This window comes from Trachemys scripta, chromosome 8 (assembly GCF_013100865.1).
Source record: "Trachemys scripta elegans isolate TJP31775 chromosome 8, CAS_Tse_1.0, whole genome shotgun sequence".
Lineage (NCBI taxonomy): Eukaryota > Metazoa > Chordata > Testudines > Emydidae > Trachemys > Trachemys scripta.
Genome location: NC_048305.1, coordinates 30,445,252 through 30,466,060, shown reverse-complemented (window position 1 = coordinate 30,466,060; position 20,809 = coordinate 30,445,252). Strand labels below are relative to the sequence as shown.

At 38.1% G+C, this 20,809-nt stretch overlaps 1 protein-coding gene across 2 annotated transcripts in view; it reads right to left on the bottom strand.

Annotated features, from left to right (window-relative positions):
• DOCK2 (dedicator of cytokinesis 2) overlaps positions 1-20,809 on the bottom strand; it is a 494,284-nt gene that overhangs the window by 77,429 nt on the left and 396,046 nt on the right. The window contains exon 31 of one of the 2 annotated variants that reach the window (XM_034779265.1): positions 20,352-20,524. The exons of the other annotated variant lie outside the window; for it this stretch is intronic. Within the exon in view, the coding sequence (XP_034635156.1) occupies positions 20,492-20,524 (33 nt within the window). The 3' untranslated portion in view covers positions 20,352-20,491. Of the gene's footprint in view, positions 1-20,351; positions 20,525-20,809 lie in introns of those variants that run through there. 2 annotated transcript variants of the gene reach the window in all.

The following is a 20,809-nucleotide window of genomic DNA, read 5'->3' as shown; positions in this document are numbered from 1 at the left end:
TAGAGAGAAACTCACCCCAGTGCAGAGGGCCTGAACAAAACCCTACATATCGTGTAAGCCCTGCATTAAAAGCGTAAGTGGGTTTCACCCTTTGAGAGCTGAAGAGCTCTTTGTGCACAACCTAAAATTATCCGGAACAGATACCAACATCCAACAAAATATATATGAGTAAAATAGGAACATTTCCTGCAGTAAACAAAATCTTCAAATCCTTTCCACAGTGTCAAAAAGCTGCTGCATTAAGATCAATATATTCCTGCCTTGGTGCCCCACTGCTTCTCTACAATTTTCCTTTCCGATTTCGCTTATTCAAAAACCTTATGGAAGGACTCTACGGTAATGGTTTTGTTCCTGTTTTAAGTTTCTACAATCCATACATCATATTCATCCTTGGTGTAACTCCACAGAATTCAGTCGAATTACACTAGGGTTTTATTTAGCCTGGATCATATTATACAATTCAATGATGGCCTAAACTGATCCTGACAAATCAGAATCTTATTGGAACCAACAGTTGGATATTAAGACAACACAGGACAGCATCTTGTCTGTTACCAGTATTTAAATCACACCCCAATCTAATTTTTGACAGTATATAGCAATGGAGAATATTTGAAGACATTTCCCGCCAAGATAAATATTATTCAGGTTCAATAACTCGAATTTTTCCCTTATTAAAAATATCTGACAGAGTAATTTGAACCACTTTGTTGCTTTTGAAGACTTTGGGGTTCTGTATCTATAAATGAATGTGAAACACACCATAAACAGGTAAATTCCATTGGTGAAAGTGGGAATTTCTCATACAAATCCCTGCCCACCAATAGGCCTGGAGATGCATGATCTCTAATTCCAGGACTGAGCCCCTTTGTGGTCTAGAATAAGTTCCTAATGTCTCTCCCTCAATTTCTCTATTTGTAAAATGCAATCCCATCCTCCCCTGAAGTGATTCACTGTGGAGTAGGAAACACAGTATTTTGCATTTCTAGAGTATATGCTAGTCAAGGACCTTCAAACTCTTAATCACGGAATTAAACCCCACAACACTGTGCAAGGTACAGCATTGTCTCCATATTATAGATGGGAAAATGCAGGCAAGGAGAAGTCAAACACCCCACTGGTAAAGAAGAGAACCCACACTGCATGACTTCCAGTGCTGTGCTCTAAACCATAGTCCGTGCTTCCTCAGAACTTCCCTAATCTGGAAATACAACTACATGGGTAAAAAAACTAAATGGACTTAATGGAGAGCAAGTTCTCGTAGCGTATTTATATAGAGCACAGAGGCATTGACAGAATTTATACGCACACTTGAATACATATAATTGCCAAGTTGGAAACTGGAGGATCCCACAACAGGCTTCCAACAATCTCATTAGGAGTAGGAAATCTGGCTGGTTTTGACTTCTCTGATTCTATCAGGCTAGCCAGCAAAAGAAAGCACTGCAGCAAGGTGTTAAGATGCTCCTCTTTTTCCTCAAACCTTTGAAACTGATGAATGCCTCACACATTCTCTAATACCTACATGCACCGTTCACACATTATTTTCCCTTGTAGCTAAATAATTAGTCTACTTGCTTAGACTCACTGACCAACAGTCTGATTCTTTTTGACATTACATTGGGAATGGCAAATTGATTTATGTTGATTGATTTATGATTTTCATTTTTAAGTGAAAGAAAGGTTAAATATGATGGCAAATGTCCAGTGTATTTTAAATTGGATAAAAAAGGGGCTAGTTAGCTTTTTACTGCATGAAAAATAGCATTTGGATTGAAAACTCGATTACCAAGTTTCTGACTAATGTAATAAACATTAAAGTTTAGAACAGAAATAATTATAGATGTTCTATTTACTATACCATTTCATTGGTATATTTTTAGTTGTCTTTGCTCCTTCGTGCATTATGGATCGAGCAAAGGACAGTGGCACCTGAATCAGTTGCAATATGTAACAAATTTCAAATGCGTATTGGGCTCTTGAACACATTTTGTAGAGAAATGGGTCATATCTTTTAAATAAAATATTTCATGTGATCATGAGCACTGTTCCTTCTAAGCTGTGTGCATGTGCGCGCGCACACAGATCCTAAACCCCGCGCACACGGCAAAACACGGCACGCACAAAAAATGAAATACTACATCAGCGCATTTGCCTCATGGCGCACAAATCTGAACTCTGCTTCTGCATAGAAGAAATTTTTTGCGGATACGGCCTGTCAAAAATTAGAGGGAACATTGATCATGAGCCATAACAACAAAAGAGGTCTAGATGTCACAGAAAACTGAAAAGGATCACATTAAATAATCATTGTATGATTATGATAGATTTTAGGGGGGTTGTTTTGGTTTAATTCACAATATATTTTACCTACTAATAATTTTGCCCATGTTCACATATATTTGTCTTTATACCCATTATAGCTGAATAATTTACAATGAATATTTTATTCTTTGATTTTAGCCATAAGCAATATTATGAATGCCAGGACATTTTTTAAATGTCCTTTTTAAATTTTTTTTACTCTACAGATTTATCACAAATATTGATGTTCAAGCAGCATTGCTTAGCTCTTCCTGGTAAGATATATTATATAGTATCTCCATTTTCTGATTGGATGAGCATGCAAGAACTTTCATTGTCAATGTCAGTGAGTGGAAATTTAAAATTCAGTTTATGCAAAGACTGAACATCTAACTTGAAGATTACTGGGACAAATATTCATACCAAAAACATGCCGATCAATTGTGAGACTCCTGATGGAAACCAAATGCAAAAGAGGTACACAAACATACAAACATGGTCCCAATAACTTAATGTAATGAGTTGAATCAATATTCACAGAAATAATTTAAAGTTTTCACCACCTCTTGTACATGTTGCACTAGAAAAATGAAAGTTACTAACAGAGGTATAAGCACAGAAATAGAGCTTAATAAATATGAGCTAAAAGTTCAAACCTACAGACAATGCAACATGTTAGAAGTGACAAGCAAAAGGGACAAAATGATCTAATGGGATTTCTGATTTTGAACTGAAAAGCAGGAAAGCACAAATTGCAGAAAGCTTTAATTAATTGTGTGTGAACACAGTGCTCATAAGAAGTTCCACTCTTGAAACTCATGTCCACTATATTTTCACTGAACAGGTAGAGGATGGATAATAGCAGTGATAGCTTCCCCATGCTGCCTTGCCAAAAGGCCTCAATCCTGACTTAGAGGGCTTGACTCTTTTGCACATTCAATGCTTAGTCTCTCCCCTGAGACTTTCAATCCCTGTGCACTTAAAGCAGCTCTTTTTCACCCATACATTCCAAAGTGCATTACAAAAGACTGGTAAACATGGTCTTTTTATTTTTATTGATTTATTTATTTTTGAACATGTGGTAATGGTGTCAGAAAGCTCAGGACTTGCTCATGGTCTCTCAGCTGGTAAATGGTAGAGTTGGATTGGAAAGAGAACCCAGGTATTTTTATTTTTGGTCTCACATCAAATTCTCTAAACTACAGCTGCTTGTTAGGGCCAAGTAGAGTGATGATTTTGTGATAAGCACACTTGTCCGCTGGGAAAGAGACCAAACCAAGTTAGCTGCCTTAGGCACTATTGCTTCATCTGCTCACTAGGATGCTACTACCATCTTTATGCCAATGAGTCACAAATCTTTATTTCCACTCTTGTCGTGTCTCAGTTCATCCTGCCCCTCTGAATCCTCATCCATAAAGTCTTACCTTCAATTTAAATATAACATGGTCAAAAATTTAATACCTTGGATGTCCTCTCAAACATCCCCCTCTCCTACATCCGGTCACTGTTGACACCACTGCCATCCATTTCTTCATGCAGGCACAACATCTGAGGTTCATGTTTGACCCTTCCTCTCCTTTGCCTCACCCATTCAGCCTGTATCCAAATTGTTCTTCCTCCACAACATGTTCAAAATCAAACCTTTTGTTACTATTCACACAGCTTTTTTGTTGTTGAGCTCTTACCACCTGACATCTTGAATACTGCAGCTTCCTCCTCTCCAATCTCCTTGACATACAGCACCCCCTACATCCAATCAACAGCAGATGTTAAAATAATCTTTCCAGCCTGGTATCCTCCTTCATCTTTGAATTCCTCCACTGGCTCCTGCTTTCCACCATATCACATTCAATATTTTTGTCCTCTTCTTCCAAGCCCTTCACAGTTCTGTTCTCCCTATTTATCCACCTGTCTCCTATTGAATTACTTGGCTGCCCCTCCACTCTGCCAGGAATGCCATTCTTGAGCTCATTCTAGCTTGAATATTTCATGGCACAGATAGGCCATGCATACAAATGGTTACCTACACGGGCTAAGACATCATAGTATGGATAGAAAGGGGATAGAGAGTGCGGAAGGGTAACGAAATTGGAGTACAAATCAGCCATAGGACATGCATACAGATGCACCTAATTAGCCATCCTGATTCATTGTGATTATAACATGCAGCCAGTCAGCATTTTATCATGAATACTTCATTCCATTTGATAGAAATTCTAGCTTTATAAATAATATGCCTTCTGTTATTAGTTAAGCAGAGTTTAAATAGGCAGAGACAAAGAAACTCACTTTGCCTTCCAAAGTCTTAACTCATTCAGAAAGTCTAGAGATTAGAAGTTAACCTTTTGGGGCTCAATCCTATGACTTGCTGAGTACTTCCAACTTTCATTGAAGTCACTGATAGTAGATCGCACTCAGCATCATTTCAAAGGAAACAATTAGCAAAACCTTGCAGGATTTCTACCGAGTTATTTTCTTTGCAAAACACTGTTTCTGAATCTGTGCAGATAGTACGAAGCAGACATTTTTCGTGGTTAATGAAAACAAAAGGTTATTAAAGAAGCTTTGAAGAAACTAAGCACATATTATAGGTCAACAACAGATTGCTTAATTTTTAAGCCTTCAAAGATTCAACGAAGTAGCCCTCTTCCAGTCCTTTGCATTGCTGTCTGCTTCATGTCTAATGATGCCATTCAAGCAACACAATTTCTCAAACCACCCCTTCCCGCAAATGCAAAAATACTACAACAGCAGGTTGAAAGGCACATAAGAAGAAGCAAGCACAGAAGCGGTAAAGTTATGATATCCGTTATGAAAAATCCTAATATAATACCCTTTCTATAGATTTTTTTTTACCATCCCAAAGTTTTAATAGTTATAGATGTGCAATATAATTAAATAAAACTTACTGAATATTCTTTCCTTTAAAAGGGTATTGTAATTTCTTAGAACCTTATAACATTTCTATATAATGCCATTGGTGTCCTCCCTTTAAAGCTTTAAAGGACTTTTCCACATGAGGTGAAAGTAGTACACAAATATACGTCCATCCATATGTGACAAAGGCCTTAGGAATGATAAGGGACATGTGAGTCCCATATATAAATATCAATTTCCAGAGTAATGTAGAATAACAAATTGAGACTACTTCCTTTCACTCTGGCCACAGAAGACTCACAAAGGAGAACTAGTAATGCAATCATTCTGGTCAATGACCAGGTGCTACAGAAATACAAATACCACATGCAGTTAGAGAGACCTAGCAATGTGTTAATAAAATGTATAAGGAAGAAATAAAACACAGTAGCCCAAATGCATTGAAATGTATGCTATGGTGTACACATTCATGCTTTCAAATATATGCTATTGGCTAAACTTTTCTATCCTTTGAGTAGAACATTCATTGTTGTTTACATTCTGCAGCATCTCTCTCTCGGGGTTTTCTATAGTGCCCATCACTATAGTACATAAACACCCTGTTTTCTAAGTATATGTAGCATATGTTGAGGGTTATTTTAGCAGAGACTTTAAGATAGACATTTATATTAAGCTGTGTTATTGTGCTATAGTGATGCTAAAACACGAGGTTCAGCTAGTTAGTTCCAAGAGTTACCAATACTCAGCTTCCAAGAACTAATAACTGTGAATGGTAAATGAATGAGAGAAAGATAGAAAAACATGCAGTATTTACATTCCTTAAAGTGAGAACCTATCCTGGCATTATGAGGTGAGAGTTGGGTGCAGGTGTCTATATATTTTGTAACAAAATCCTGTAGTAGGGTTATCGCTGGTGAGCACAGAATTACTGATATGATACCAATAAAAGTATACATGTCCCTTCCTTCCCAAAGTCCTATAAGAAGGGCTGTTAAGCAGCAAAACAGGAGTCAACGGGGATGAACCCTGCATGACAGTTTTGCAGGTGATGCTCTTTTTTATATTTCACTACAAATAACACAACAAAACGGTTTCTATTAGCACCATCTCTCCTGTCCCTAAAATGTCAGAAGCTGTCACCCTCAGTCAGAAAGACTACAGAAAGAATGCTGCAAATATAAAGTCATTTCAAGCAATGAAGTGGCATTAGGGTGGTGTGGAAGCTGACTGCATTATAGGGTTGATGTGTTCAGTCACTGAATAGAAGTAATGACTATATATAACAGGCTCCTTCCAGACCTTGAGGTGATGGAGCCATGCACTGACAGTGACAGTGCCCCTATCCCAAGGTCATGTCTGATTGCTAACATAAGTGACTAGCAGGAGAAAAAAGCAAGTGTCAATTTCTAAATGCCCATTGTTTATAAAAGTAAAATGTAACAATGCCTCAGCAGGGAATACATAAAAATAAATAGAAATAAAAGATGAGATGATAGAAGTTATTACTCCTGTATTCATTTTTCTCTTCATAATAACACCTAGTTGGAAAACCAAACACTGTTCTTTTCAAAAATAAAGAAAGAAAAACTGTAAATGACTTCGGAGACTGAAAGGAGCTGGTCCTAAATAAAATAAAATAAATCTCTCTCCTAGATCTTGAGATGTACAGAAAGATGAGATAGTAGAACTGTGGATTATTATTAAGACATGTTTTGTTAACTGTGTAGACCTGTAAAATTATTTTTTCATGAATTATTGAAATGGTGATTTACATTTAAACTTATTTAACATGTTTCTGCTTCTTTTCTACAAAAACATTTAAGCATATCTTTTCACATATGTTATCATGGGTATATGTTTCTCGTTCCTAAAAATCTATTACCAATAACCATTTGCTTGTCTTAGAAATCTCTGCTCATAGCACTAACAGCTGAGCAGTTATAAATTAGCTGTTACATTCTTTAGAGTAAAATAAAGGCAGTTTTGAACACACAAATATTTGCTATGTTAAATATATTTAGACTGCCTGCTGGTGGATACAGCAACATAAGTGACCATTCAATTGGAGAAAATTCAATGAATTTTGAGTTTGATCAAAGAAGATTGGACAGTTACCATACAACTTTACAACTGCCTTTGGAATTGTTTGGAAGCTAAACGTCAAATACTAAATGGTCCCAAGACTATCCAAAATTAAGCAGTTTGGGACTGGCAGATTTACTGTAAATATAGCAAAATATTTTAGAGATATCCATAGATACTTATATTGCAGAAATACAGAACAATGTATCAAATCCTGTTCTCAGCTAGTGGTTCTCAATCCGCAGTCCAATCAGCACGCAGCTGGCAGCACATGTGACATCCTTAGGGCCATACAGGGAGTATATATATTGTGTGGATGCAGCCCACATAATACATGGAGAGCTGCATATGCAGCCCACAATGGTAAATAGGTTGAGAACTACTGGTCCAACCTAAAACACTAGGCTGGGTGGGCAACTGCAGATTATGTGCTCTGAAGTTGCTATATCAGACTTCAGGTTGGTGGAAGGCAAGACACTACCAAGTGACCACCTCATTTACTACTTACCCCTCTTCTAAAGTCATGTTGCATGTAAATGCATAAGGATCCTCTACAGAGCTGGAGTGAACAGCAACTGCCTTAACTCCCTAATCCCTGTACCACCATGCAGAGGAACTGCATTGGTTCTGCTACATTTTGGAATCTGTGCTGCTATGGATGGGATTTGCCCCTTTGTGAACACACTAAGCAATGAGTTTCTATCCATTAAAGTCTCAAATGGACAAAATTAACTCTTGATACCCAGCAGCAAAATACAGCATGTTGAACACATCTGAGATCACTTGCCATGGCTGCATTTGAAAGGGAAATGATTATTCTTTATTAAATAAATGAGTTTGCAGGACTCTCAAGCCTTAGTAGTCAGAATGAAGAAGATTTTTTTTTAAATGAGATTTTAAGCATCTCATTGAAACAAACTGAACAATTCTACCTCAGGAAAGGGAGATCATTTTAAAAGCATCAAGAAATAGGGAAAATCTCCTCTTAATAAAGTGATGTTTGGCAGCTCAGCTGGTGCTCATATATCACAGTGCTGGCTACATTAGAAATACGTAGTGTGATGAGATAGTTATGAGTTTGTTTTCTATTAATGAAACCCTTATGAACGTGAAGGAGTTCTTAAGCTGTATCCTCTTAGACCTGCAGGGAAATGACAGTTTCCATGGCACTTATCTCAAGGGTACAAATTTGTCCTGGTGTCTTTAGTCAAAATTTCTCCTCCCCTCCACTGTTGTGCAGTGCCCTGGTGCCAGCTGTGTGCCACTCTCCCTTCCTAGAGCTGTCTTCATGTCAGTGGTACTGTGCTATTGTGGTGCTGTGAACCACTTTTGAGATCCTTCAGTATGAAAGACAGTACTTTAAACCCAAGATTCCGATTCAATCCATTTTTATCTTTACCAGTTCAGAGGAGGAAAAGATTTTAGAATAATCAAAATATTTTTAAATACAACTGTATCAGGATAGCAAACCAAGATAAAAATTAAGTTTCACTGCCATTCATTTTAAGAAGTGAAAGAAAGACAGCACTGGTTATAGCAAAATGAGGGCAAATGTATGAATCCCCCGACATAGAACTGCCAATAAGACCTTTATCTTGACTAGCAGTTAAACTGCTATTCTGTATTACTGCTGAGCAAAGGCTACCCCATGTACCATATCTGGGCTTGGTTTTTGTGTTTGGTGTAAACCTAATAAATAACAATCTCATCTCTGAGCTACAACTTTAGGAAACTCTTTGTCAGGAGAAGCAGGACAAGAACATACCTACAAGCTTACGTTTCAAAGACTGTTTGCAGTTATTGCCAAGTTAGGTGGGTTCCACAAGTTAATAAATGGCTTCTCATCCCATGATTAACAATTAAAGATCAGAAAAAGAAAATATTGGAGGGGTAATCATATGTAGAAAGAGTTTAGTGCATTGTAGTAATGTGTATATTAGATGACAAAAGTCCTCTTATTACCATATAGTACCAAGGTATGATACAAATAAGGTTAGAAATGTGAATTTTAATAACAAACTTGGAAATGTGAAGAAAGGCAGGAGTTCTAAACCCTACCCCCCTCGGCTAGAACTAATGTTGCTAGTGGGCCACTGTGGCAAGAAAAGATTAAACTGAAAAGCAAAAGATCCAGATGAAGTAAGCCTGTCCTGGCTATGCTATCTAGACTGAAAGGTAAAAGGTTAAGGGGATTTCAAATCTGAAGATTAGCCCAGATTAGATATTTCATTAACAATCACAGCTGGCCTATAAGTGCCTGTGATTGTTCTGTATGTGTAGCTTCATCCTTTATTTCTATTGCCCCTGCCAGGAGGTTTCTTATAATAAATATTTTTAAAAATACAAAACTTGTGCATGTGGAGGGTCAGTTCTACTTCTCTCTCAACCTGCTAGCCCACCGCAGGGTTTCTTCTTCAATCATTTTTGGAGAACTGTGTAACTGAAGTATTACAGTTGCACATTCACCAGCTCAGGTAAAACAACAGTTAACCTTCATGCACGAGCATCAACTCAGCTACTTTGTATATTTCAGGGTTAACATTTTACAACATAGAGGGCAATACAGTAAGCTTCAAATTTAACCACAAAAGCAGGAATACAAATCAGTCTGTGCAACATGGATGTATGAATATTAATGCTGGACCTTATATTTATATCCCCTGACTTTGACTAACTGCGCAACCTTGATGTTTTGCTTTAATGTTTTATGAATTATATTTCAGAGGTGGGGAGGGCAAGGTTTAATAGGCCTTGTGGAAGTTTAGTAAGGATGAATTTGAAAGAGAATGTCGGGCCATTGCAAACCAGCCAAAAAAAAGAAGGTTGCATGTATAAAGAAGAATAAGGGGAAAGGCATGAAAGCCAGAGGAAAGTTAAGGTCATGTTGCTGGAGTGGTCAAGTGGAAAACTGAGAGTAGAGGACTGAGCAGGTACAATGGACCTTGAAGACAAGGAGCTTAATTCTGATGTGGAAGGCAAGAGAAAGCCAGTGAAAGGATAAAAGGGGATGGAGGCAGTTAAACTTTGCTGTAGTGATGTTTCTAGAGAGGGAATACATTTGCAAACATAACTTGGCATTACATTTATTTGTTTGGCTGATATTCAGTTTGGAGATGAAGGGATCTGCTAAGAGAGTTATAACATGTATTTGAAAGAGACAATAGTGAAGATTCAAAGAAAATATTTGAGAATTACAGTGCCAGAAGAGCTAGACCTGCAACCTCTGAAAACACTGGAAGATCTATCTGTGGAATCAGTTGGGAAATGGAAACACTAGGCATTATATTAATTTATAAATGATATTTCAACTTCCACTCAGTCCTGCCTGTCAGCCATTTGTCTTTACTGAAGTTTGTAAGATGTGCACAGCCTTTGTCTCTTCCAACCAAAATATGATGTGAAATTCAGGCTTTAAAAGGGAAGCAGTGCACACAGAGTATTGTAGGCTGTGTGTATCAAGAAAATGAACAGCAAATACTGTGATCTGCAAGACATTATTTAATCTCCAATCCAGTTTTGGACTCTTCTGTTACTAGTTTTGTATAGATAGTCAGATACCTCCTTGTGTGTTTCCTAACTATGTCCAAAGAACTCCACAGTTAATGGTGTTACACTGGGAATGACATTAGCACATTACAGCATACCCAAACACCAGAAGCAGGAAGTTTATAATGACCTCTCTGAACCTAGTCTGCAAATCCATTAGATTCTTAGACCTGAGCAACTGCCTCTTGAATTTGGGGACAGTTGTAATAATTGGGTCTACGTATTCACCCTAATTGTGAGCTTGACTGTGAGAAGCGAGTGACAGTTTGTAAAATCTCACAATAATCTATAACAATAAATGTTGGTGGGAAAAGGTGAAAAGGGGAGAAAGAAAAACTGAATTAGTCCAAACATAAAGGCCTCCTGATATAACTCAAGGGCTGTGTTAAGATCATGCCTGGAAAACAGGAGAAGTGTGAAAATGGAAATCAAGAGACCAAAATTGGTGTGCCAGAAATTGGGTCTAACTGGTGAACAAAATAATGAGGGATAGACTAAATCCATCCATCACTGTCTTTTGGGGTCCTTAAAAAGACTGGGGGGGGGGAATCAAAGAGAAGAAGGTGTTGTCTGCCAACCACTGTTGCAGCAAGCTTTACCATGGTGGCTGCCACCCCACCTATCTCCTGGGATCTCAGAATCTACTGTAAAAAGCAACAGAGGGTCCTGTGGCACCTTTAAGACTAACAGAAGTATTGGGAGCATAAGCTTTCGTGGGTAAGAACCTCACTTCTTCAGATGCAAGAATCTACTGGACCACTACTGAGTTTTCATTCTGATCCTGAAAGATGTCCTGTCCAGACCAAACCATCAATGGAAGGGAAATATTACTATCCTCATTTGAAACTGAGGAAATGGAACAAATGGAGCTGAGGAAAAAGAAAGATTAACCCCTGATCTGTTAGTGCCATTTACATCGGCGCTAAACTGGTTCAGACTAAACTGCAAGTCACCCTGAAGAAAGTAATGCTAATGGTATCTGTTTTGGGGATGCAACCTGTTCAAACAAACATACAGTGTGGATCACATAGCATTTAATATCTTAAGTAAAAGTGGATTTTATCCAACCACTATAAAAACAAATGCTCATGAACTGGATGGATGGAAGAATCAAAATGATTTGCCCAAGGACACAGAGAAAGTCTGTGGCAGAGCTCTGAATTGAATTCACATCTCCCAAGACCCAGTCTACTTCCATATTTCAACAACTGTTTGTAAAGAAAATGAGAACAAGCTGGTTGAGCTAATAGCTGTTTTCCAGCTCTAATTTCTTTGATGATTTGTATTTCTGCCTGAAATGTGTTTCTTCAACATTCATCCAGCCCATGACTGCTTGTTTTCAGACTGGTTGGATGCAATCCATCTTTTCTTTAAGATACTAAAGTACCTTTTCAGACATTTAAAAATGCTTTTATATTTCATTCACAGGAGTTACATATCACAGAAAACGAGAACTGAATGCTAAGGCCAAAAAAAAAAAAAAAAAGTAAAAGAAGAAAATTATAGATGCTGAATATAGTGCAGCTTACAGTCACTCTACTAGGAATTTCATGAATACATTCAAAATGCAGGAGAGTCAAGCAAGAAGTTAAAATATTAAACTCAGTTATGAAATATACTGTCATATGTTTTATCAATCTCTGTATCTAACCTACAAGTTACTTTCATATCATATCATACCATTCTCTAAGAGTCTGCTTTTAGTCTCCCTCTGTATGTGCCAATTCCATGTAACCTTTCCTAAACTGTTATACCAAATGTTCAAACCAAATCACTTGATTTGTTCTTTGTTGATTCCCCGCACCACATCTCATTAGTGTACCTCAAATAATACAAAAATGAATATATTTTCCTAAACTCAGAGGGGTAGTGATTTATATAATGCCATAACTTCTACCGGAAACTCATGTTTCTGTGCATAAACACATTGCTTTCCAGTTTAACTGCAATACTGCACAAAGAGAATTAACGTATATTCACAATCTTTGTCCTGTTGTCTATGTTTGGTTTCTGGACTTTAGATCTGATGAATGTTTTTGGTCCCCACTTTCTCCCACTCTGCACTTTATGATCCCCTCATATATCTAATCAATCCTAATCACGTTGAATTTATTTTCTCTATAGTGTGTTTGCTGTGGGGCTGACAATGTTGTGTTATCAACAAACTTGGCCATTATAAAGATATATACTCCATCTTCCCATTTGCAACTATTCTTCCCCATCTCTTCTAACTCTGTTGTGTTGTTACTTCTGTTGCAGAATGCACGTTGCATGCCTCCCCATTGAAATCTGTCCTGTATTTCCATGGCAACTGAGTGATCCCAAATACATAGTGTGTAAACCAAATTTGGTTTCAGGCTCAATTCTGCAGTGCTTGTTCATGCAAAACTCCATGAACTTTGATTGGTGTTACATGAAGGCTCAATATTTGTTTCTTTCCAAAAAGCTGTCATCTTGCCCCTCGACTCAAATAATGGAGCCAACACCTTCTCACTGACTTTCACCAGACAAGATGCTCTTGAATACAACTTATATGTTATGGACTACACCAGTCCCCAACAATGCTAGAACCTCAAGCAGAAAAGTCTATTTGTCTCTTCTATACATGGTCTCTTCTATACAGACAATTATCTAATTCTTGGCTACCTTATTCACAAAATAATTGGAAAATACCAAATATAAACAACCTGAGATAACCAAGAAGATAGCTCATCACACAAACAGAATTGTGCAGTTCCAAGACAACCTTTCTAACTCCTCATATGGATTAACCAACAAGATAGGTGCCTCCTGCACAGCTATGGTGTAAGATTTCAAAACCTCAGTCATAGTTGGTTACATTCAGAACAGGGATCTGGTCAGGTTCACTCCTATTCATCAATTTCAGATCATCTGACTGTTTAGGGGGCCACTGTATTCAGAGCCAAGGACAATAGATTGTGAAGATCCAACAGACTAGTGATGAAGTGGTCTGTCCACAATACCTTATTCCTCCAAACCATCTGTAACTCAACAACTTGTAAAAGCCTTTGAGGGCAGACAATCTAAACAGATCCTCTGATGTAACAGATGACTTATCCCTGGGACGCAAACATAAATGCTTCTTCAGAGCATGTATTTATTTGTATTACTATCATTTTTCTATTCCAAACAGAAAAATAAATTAAGTTGAAGGTATTTTCATAGAAGTCCCAGAGAAGGGGACCTCAATCTCTGACCCCACAGCCAGGTCTTCACCATCCCCTTCAATTCACAAAACTTCAGTGATATGTCCTATCATAAATATATGCAGTGGACAAAATTCAGGCATGGTGTGGTTGCAACAGCATGAAGTTAGAGGCCTAAGTTCCCAAAACTCAGTAGGGTTGCCCATTCTTACACTCAGTGCTGATTGTGTCCCAATGTTGTTGTTGTTGTTGTTTTTTAAAGATCAAAAGGGGTAATATATCCAGAAAAGTGCTACATTTTATAAGTTTGTTTGTGAGGTGAGGCTGCCACCCTCCTTGGTTACGAATGAGTGTGAGTTTAAATGGGAAAACAATTGATTCATAATCCCTCAGCCTTCTACTCTGTAAGCATGTGTATCCTCGGCACTGAGCTTATTACAGCCTAAGGGAGGAAATTTAATTGGGAACCCCTTGATAGAATATAAGAAGCACATCACTGCTAGGTTGTGTATCCTATTGAAGTTTGTCTTTGCAGGGTGTAATATTTTTGGTTTTGACTGCATGCCTTTTCATTTTAATCTTAAACTTTAAAAAGTCTAATCATTGTTCCCTAGATACATCACTCCCTTTTAAATCTTTCATTATATACATTGTTATTAATTTTGGTATCATTTCCTGCCTTGCAGGTGGATGCATATTTTCAGTTAAAATGCAATCCTGCCTTTGAATCTCACAAAAAGACCAGCAACCTTATTTCCTCCATTTAATGGACTATATCTCAGTAGTGGAATTCTCCCCAATGCTTTCACTCTCGACTTAACAGCCTTTTTTGTTTGCTCAATCATTTCACAGTCCAGTTGTTCCATTTGGTTAGATGGTCTACCACATAGTCATGTCTATGAAAAATTCTCAACTTTACTGCACAGTGCGTTTAAATGACAAGGACTTTCTCCCTTTTTTCTCTCTTTTTTTGAAGGACTAACAAATCTTATTTTCTTCATATAGAGATATCTTCCTCCTTCACTGCCTTCCAAACAGCCCAAAGCATTTAATAAGATACTTATGTTATTTGCAAAAAACTTATAGATACATCTATAAATAATATAGTACCATATTTTTGTCTTCACACACACATGCAATCTTCTATTTTCTCTACTGAGCTTATTCCATCTGGGTAATTTTAATAATGCTCTGTTAAGGATATTACATTAGTTGCTTTTATACTGGCTCCCAATATTCCCGAATCTAATCTAATCACACCGCACATGTTCAATCCTGTACACTTCAATTGGAACTTTATTCATCCCTTTCTCTTTGAAACCAGAAATTGCCAAGACACACACATCTGATACAAGACACTGCTTTGCAGAGGAGCCACCGAGTACTAAATCTCTGACCCTTGAACAAACAGGGATAGGTTTTTTTCAGAATAGGAATACATTTTGTTTCTCAAAAACACAAAGGTTTAACTTTTATATTTTTATTTGTTTTTAGTCTTTCCATTATGTAACTCCGCCGCTCAAACTCTCAAATGGGGTGGGTTAGAGCTTGAAGCACAAATCCTATTACTTATTCATAACTCATTGCAACAGCTGGGCATCATTTATAAAATAAACCTCAATGCAACTTGCTAAAAAAATTGTATCAAACACATTATGTCAACAACAGCATTTATAAAGATCAGAATATTTTCTGTATCTCTGAAGATCATGCCATAATTTGAACTGCTAACTAAAATGTACTTGTGACATATTGCAATCACATGCAGCATCTTTCGGGACCACATTCTATATTATGCTCAAAGCATGAAAACCTCTGAAAGCCATTACGTTGAGATGGGCCAGATAGTATGAGCTATAGAATGGCCTTTTGTATCAATACAGGTGATTTGTATTTGTGTGTTCCTAGGGATGGGTTTCCTGTGGAATCTGGAAAAAGATTAGGGGATGATTAATGCAAATCTCATAACACTGGTTATGCACTAACACACACACCTTTCTGAGAGGGCCATTGATCTGTTACAGGAACGCAGAGGTCAAAGACCCAAACCCATGTAAAGAAATGGCTGAACTGTCCCAATGTGGCTCTGGTTCTTGATCTGAAACCCAATATGAACTGGTAACCAGGAGACTAAACCCAGTTGAAAGATTTGAAAGATTGACACCTACCTCCTATGCTGCAGTTGGCAGTGATCCCTGGTAAGCTATTAGTAAGTATGTAGGAACTTTATTACATAAATGTTTTCTCTCTAATGCTTTTGCCCTAAGAATAAATGTATTTGGCTTTATGAAGGCTGTTCGGTAACTGGTATACACTATTGCAACCCCTGGCAGAAGGTTAACCATAGGTGCTGGACCTTGGTCAGACCTGCTAGGAAAATCACACTGAGGAGCAGAGTGACTGAAAGGCTAAACTCCTGGTCTGGAGGGAGGGTCTCCACCTGAGAGAGGTGATTGCTATGAAGCCTGAAACCTTAAGTGGGTGCACTCGAGGAAGAGCTGGCTGGTTTGGGGTGTGAGGGAAGGTCAAAGGTGCAGTTAACCCTGAAACTGTGACAGTACTATCCAAAATTACTCATAATGCCACCAATCTGTGGCTGACTGGTTTATAAATACCAAAAGTTATGCTATTTACAAACCTCTTCCGCCTATTCATTCCCATCTCAAAATACTGCACAAGGAACATTATCTATCAGCAACATTTTTAGCAGACTTTACGACTTCCTTTTTATATATACAGTAAGTGCATTCACATTTTTGATGCAGAAGTGTGTTGCTACTGTATAGTATCACCCGTGCCTAGTTTAGTAACACCCAAACTTTATTGTACTCAAACTCTCTTTGTTTAAAAAGCCGGAAAAATGTAAAAGTAAATTTTCAAAGTAATATCTATGTATTTCCCATTATTGAGTTTTGTTTAATTCCCTATTTACTGCAAAACATTTCCCTCCCCCCGGTGTTTTTATAGAGAAACTGGGGGAATTCTGCTCCAGGCATAATTAATAAGCCCTGCATAGTTTTAATGTTTTTGTGAAGAAAAAGCTTCTACTGAAAAGTTGCTGTAGTTCTGCCTTTTACCCACCAGAGGAAGAGAAAGAGCCTGCAGAATCTTCTTCACAGCAGGCCATGTCAGGAGACAGGCGCTATGGAGACACGGACAGCGTGGGGTGCTGGGGGGGGGGATGTCAGACTGGTCTAGTGGGGGAGGACAGACTGGGGCAAGGTCTGAATAGGAGTGGAGACACAGGTCCATAGGGGGAAGGGAGGTGCAAGGCCACATGGTGATGGGGGGAGTGCAGAGCTACATAGGGAGAGAGGGTGTGTGAGTGGGGGCACAGAGGCACATGGGGATGGGGGGGAGTGGGTGTCTGAGTAGAGGTGAAGGGACACATGTGGACAGGGAGTGCAAGGACACATGGGGATAGGGGAGTGGATGTCTGAGTGGGGGTGGAGGAACACATGTACCTGACTGAATGGGAGAGGCTAGGGGTCAGCTAGGGTCTGTATGGGGGAAGCTCCCTAACAGTGCCTCCCTGCCTCGCAAAAAACCCTGTTCCATATTTTTCCCACCCATACTTGGAACAACCCTCCAAGTTCACACCAGGATCCTTCCCAGTAATTATTTCCATCTCCCTCAGCTCCTCCCGGACTGCCCCCAAGCCTTTGCACTGCTTCTGGGGGGTGCAGGAAATATGGTACTGTATTGTAGTTTAAATGAATTACTACTCAGAGTTCTGTATTAATATGCTAAGTAAGGAATCTACTTGTCAAAATTCATTTTCTGAATCTTATTTTTTTTTGTCTGTATTGTTACAGACATACTTGCTGACAGGTATTTTGAAATAAATTACCAAAATAATTGAAACTAGTGTGATTATATTCTGTTATTTTGACAAAGAAAATATGCAGAATTTGAAAATATTGTGCGCAGAATTTTAAAATTTTGGTGCAGAATTCCCCCAGGAGTAATAACAATTCCCACTGATGCTAATGAAAACTATATGACTAAAACTTGTTTGAAATCTTGGGGATAACCAACTTGATTGATGTCAGACTTCAATCAACTGCCCAATTCTCTGTATCTGATTTTACACCAGTTTGTATATCTGTTGCATTAAGGTGGTGATAGCATATAGTTTTTAGCTAAGGATTGGGAACCAGGAATCCAGCTGTTCTATTCCCAGTTTCAGCACTGATCTTACTGTGTGATTTTGCTCATGTCATCTAATATCTTTTTGCTTCAGTTTATTCATCAGTAAAATTAACACAATATTTACCTAAATTACAACAAGAATTACAAAAGTTAAGCCAAATACTGATACATTCAGATAAAAGATACTATACGGTGGGGAGGGAATAATCTTTAGCTTTAGTTTTTTTGTCAGTGTTGTGTATTAAACAGCACAAGGCACAACGAACTAATGAATGACTAATGACAGGAAGTTTTAAAAGTAAAAATCTGAGTTTTTTCATTGTAAAACAGATGCTGTGTTATGATTAATTAGCCTGCTGATGTTACTTGATTAATTAAATACTAAAGCAAAAACATGCAGCACTGAAACCAGAACACAATGAACAAACTATTAGCTGAATAAACAATAAAAAAAAATCTAGGAAATACCCCAAAGATTAAATCTAAAAACAATGACAGCTGCAGAGGGATCTTCTAAAATATGTTATACCAAGATAGGAAAGTGTCACAGTTTTGTGTGTACACCATTCCCCATCTGTGCTGATGGTCAAAATAGAGAAGCTTTCTTCTTTTTCACGTGTATGGCCAGATTCTTCAAGTGAGGCTGAGATCTACTTTAACAAACCATATCCTTACTATAATGCCAGTTCTGTTCATGGACAATTCAAGCAGGTAGAATGGGCTTAAAAAACCAACCACCTTCCACAACAAAAGCACCACCACAATTAATCTCCTTAGTAGTAGTTTCATTAGAGAGGTCAAAGATTAAACGGAAATAGACATAACCTCTTATTCCCATTTAAGGTATTTTTTCTAGATCAGAGCTTAGGCACATTGGGCGAGGCAGAGCAGGAGAGTTTGAATACCTGTATTGTGCGTGCTGTGTGTATAAGCAGTGAACTTCTGGAGCTCGAACGTCAGATTGGCACATTTCCACAAGCTTTAAATTCACTTAAAGAAAAACTTAAGTACAAAGTTCTTCCGGTTACAGGTATCTTGATAACTCTCAAGAATGGGAAAAAAGCAAAGAAAAACACTGCAATAGTTTAATCATTGGGTAAAATATTTTCCTCACTTTAACCATTTTTGACTTATTCTGGAAAAATAATAGAATGGAAAAATGCCACAAATGCTAGTCACAAAATACTCAACAATGTTACCTTTTTTTAAGGTTTGCATGTTGTATATAAATCAGTCCCAATGATGCAAATATACACAGTATTTGCAATAATTCAGTGAACAATTCACACTAGTTGTTGGTCAGGAATTGTTCACTTCAAGTATTTACAATTAATTATTTTTGGCGTGTGACTGGTCACAAAATATTGATTCTGATCCCTGATTGCATAACAAAATTTTAAAATTGCAGATCTGAATGATGAATGATGAAAACTGTAGAAAGTAGTGAAACTTTCAGGACCCCTGAACATTTTCATGGATACTAAGTAATCATCCCAATATTCACACATAATTAACAAAAGATCCCATGAATAAGAGTGAATCATGAAAATATTAGAGATAATTACCCCCATTATTCAGTCAGCTCCAGTAAAAATTTATATTTTTATACACAGTATGTAGTGGGGTGCTATTAAATCTGCTGTAAGGCTTATATTCTTTGCCAACAAAAATAAATTGTGTAATTTTCAGGTTTCCACTTCTAAGCCACTTGTGCCAACACTGATGTACAGGATATTCAAAAGAATCAAAGTACTATTTACCATAATTCTGTTTAATCTATACAAAGCCTCCAGGTATCTGATATGTAATCAGAGAAGAAACAAGCCCTAATATGGTACTCCTGGGGGATTCTGCGCCAAAAAAATAAAAATTCTGTGCACAATATTTTAAAATTCTGCATATTTTATTGGTCAGAATAACACAATATAAAATCACTCCAGTTTCAATTGTTTGGGTAATTTATTTCAAAATACCTGTCAACAAGTATGTTAACAATTCAGACAACAGCAAAAAAATATTCCCCCAGGAGTAGAGAGTTAAAGAAACCTCTATGACAACCCAGTTCCAGTGGGGGGATGTTGGAGGGGGCTGTGTGGGGCCCCCTGAGCCCAGCCACGGGGCACCACCTGGCCAAGACACCACCACTCCCCTCCCCCCCAGATCCCAGCCATGAGGCATTCCCTGGCCCAGACACCAGCACCCTCAGAGCCTTTACTCCCCCCAGCTTCTTTACTGTCCTGCCAGACCAGGGTCTCCAAGGCCCTCTCCCGTCCCCGGGAGAATAGGATCAAGCAGAGCATGCAGCCTCTAGCCCAGCCAGGCTGTGTGCTCTGCTCACTGCGAGCTGGGCTCTGCAGCGGCTCCTAGTGGCAGACAGCAGCTCTGCAGCCCCAATTCTGTGGGAGGGAACAGGGAATTCTGTGAAATTCTGCATTGCGCAGTGGCACAGATTTCCCCCAGGAGTAATATGGTCTCTGAAGTATACAGTCTGAACGCTATTAAAAACATCCAGGAATGTACAATATTGCCACAAGGAATTTATATGAAATGAGATTACTAGGTTTTTACTGGCTTGACTTTAGTGCTCTCACATTTGACAGATGCAACTGTGTAGTTTAGCAGAATGTTGATGGATGCTCTGTTCTCTAGTTTTCATAGTCTGTTTATTTTGGGAGTTCCCC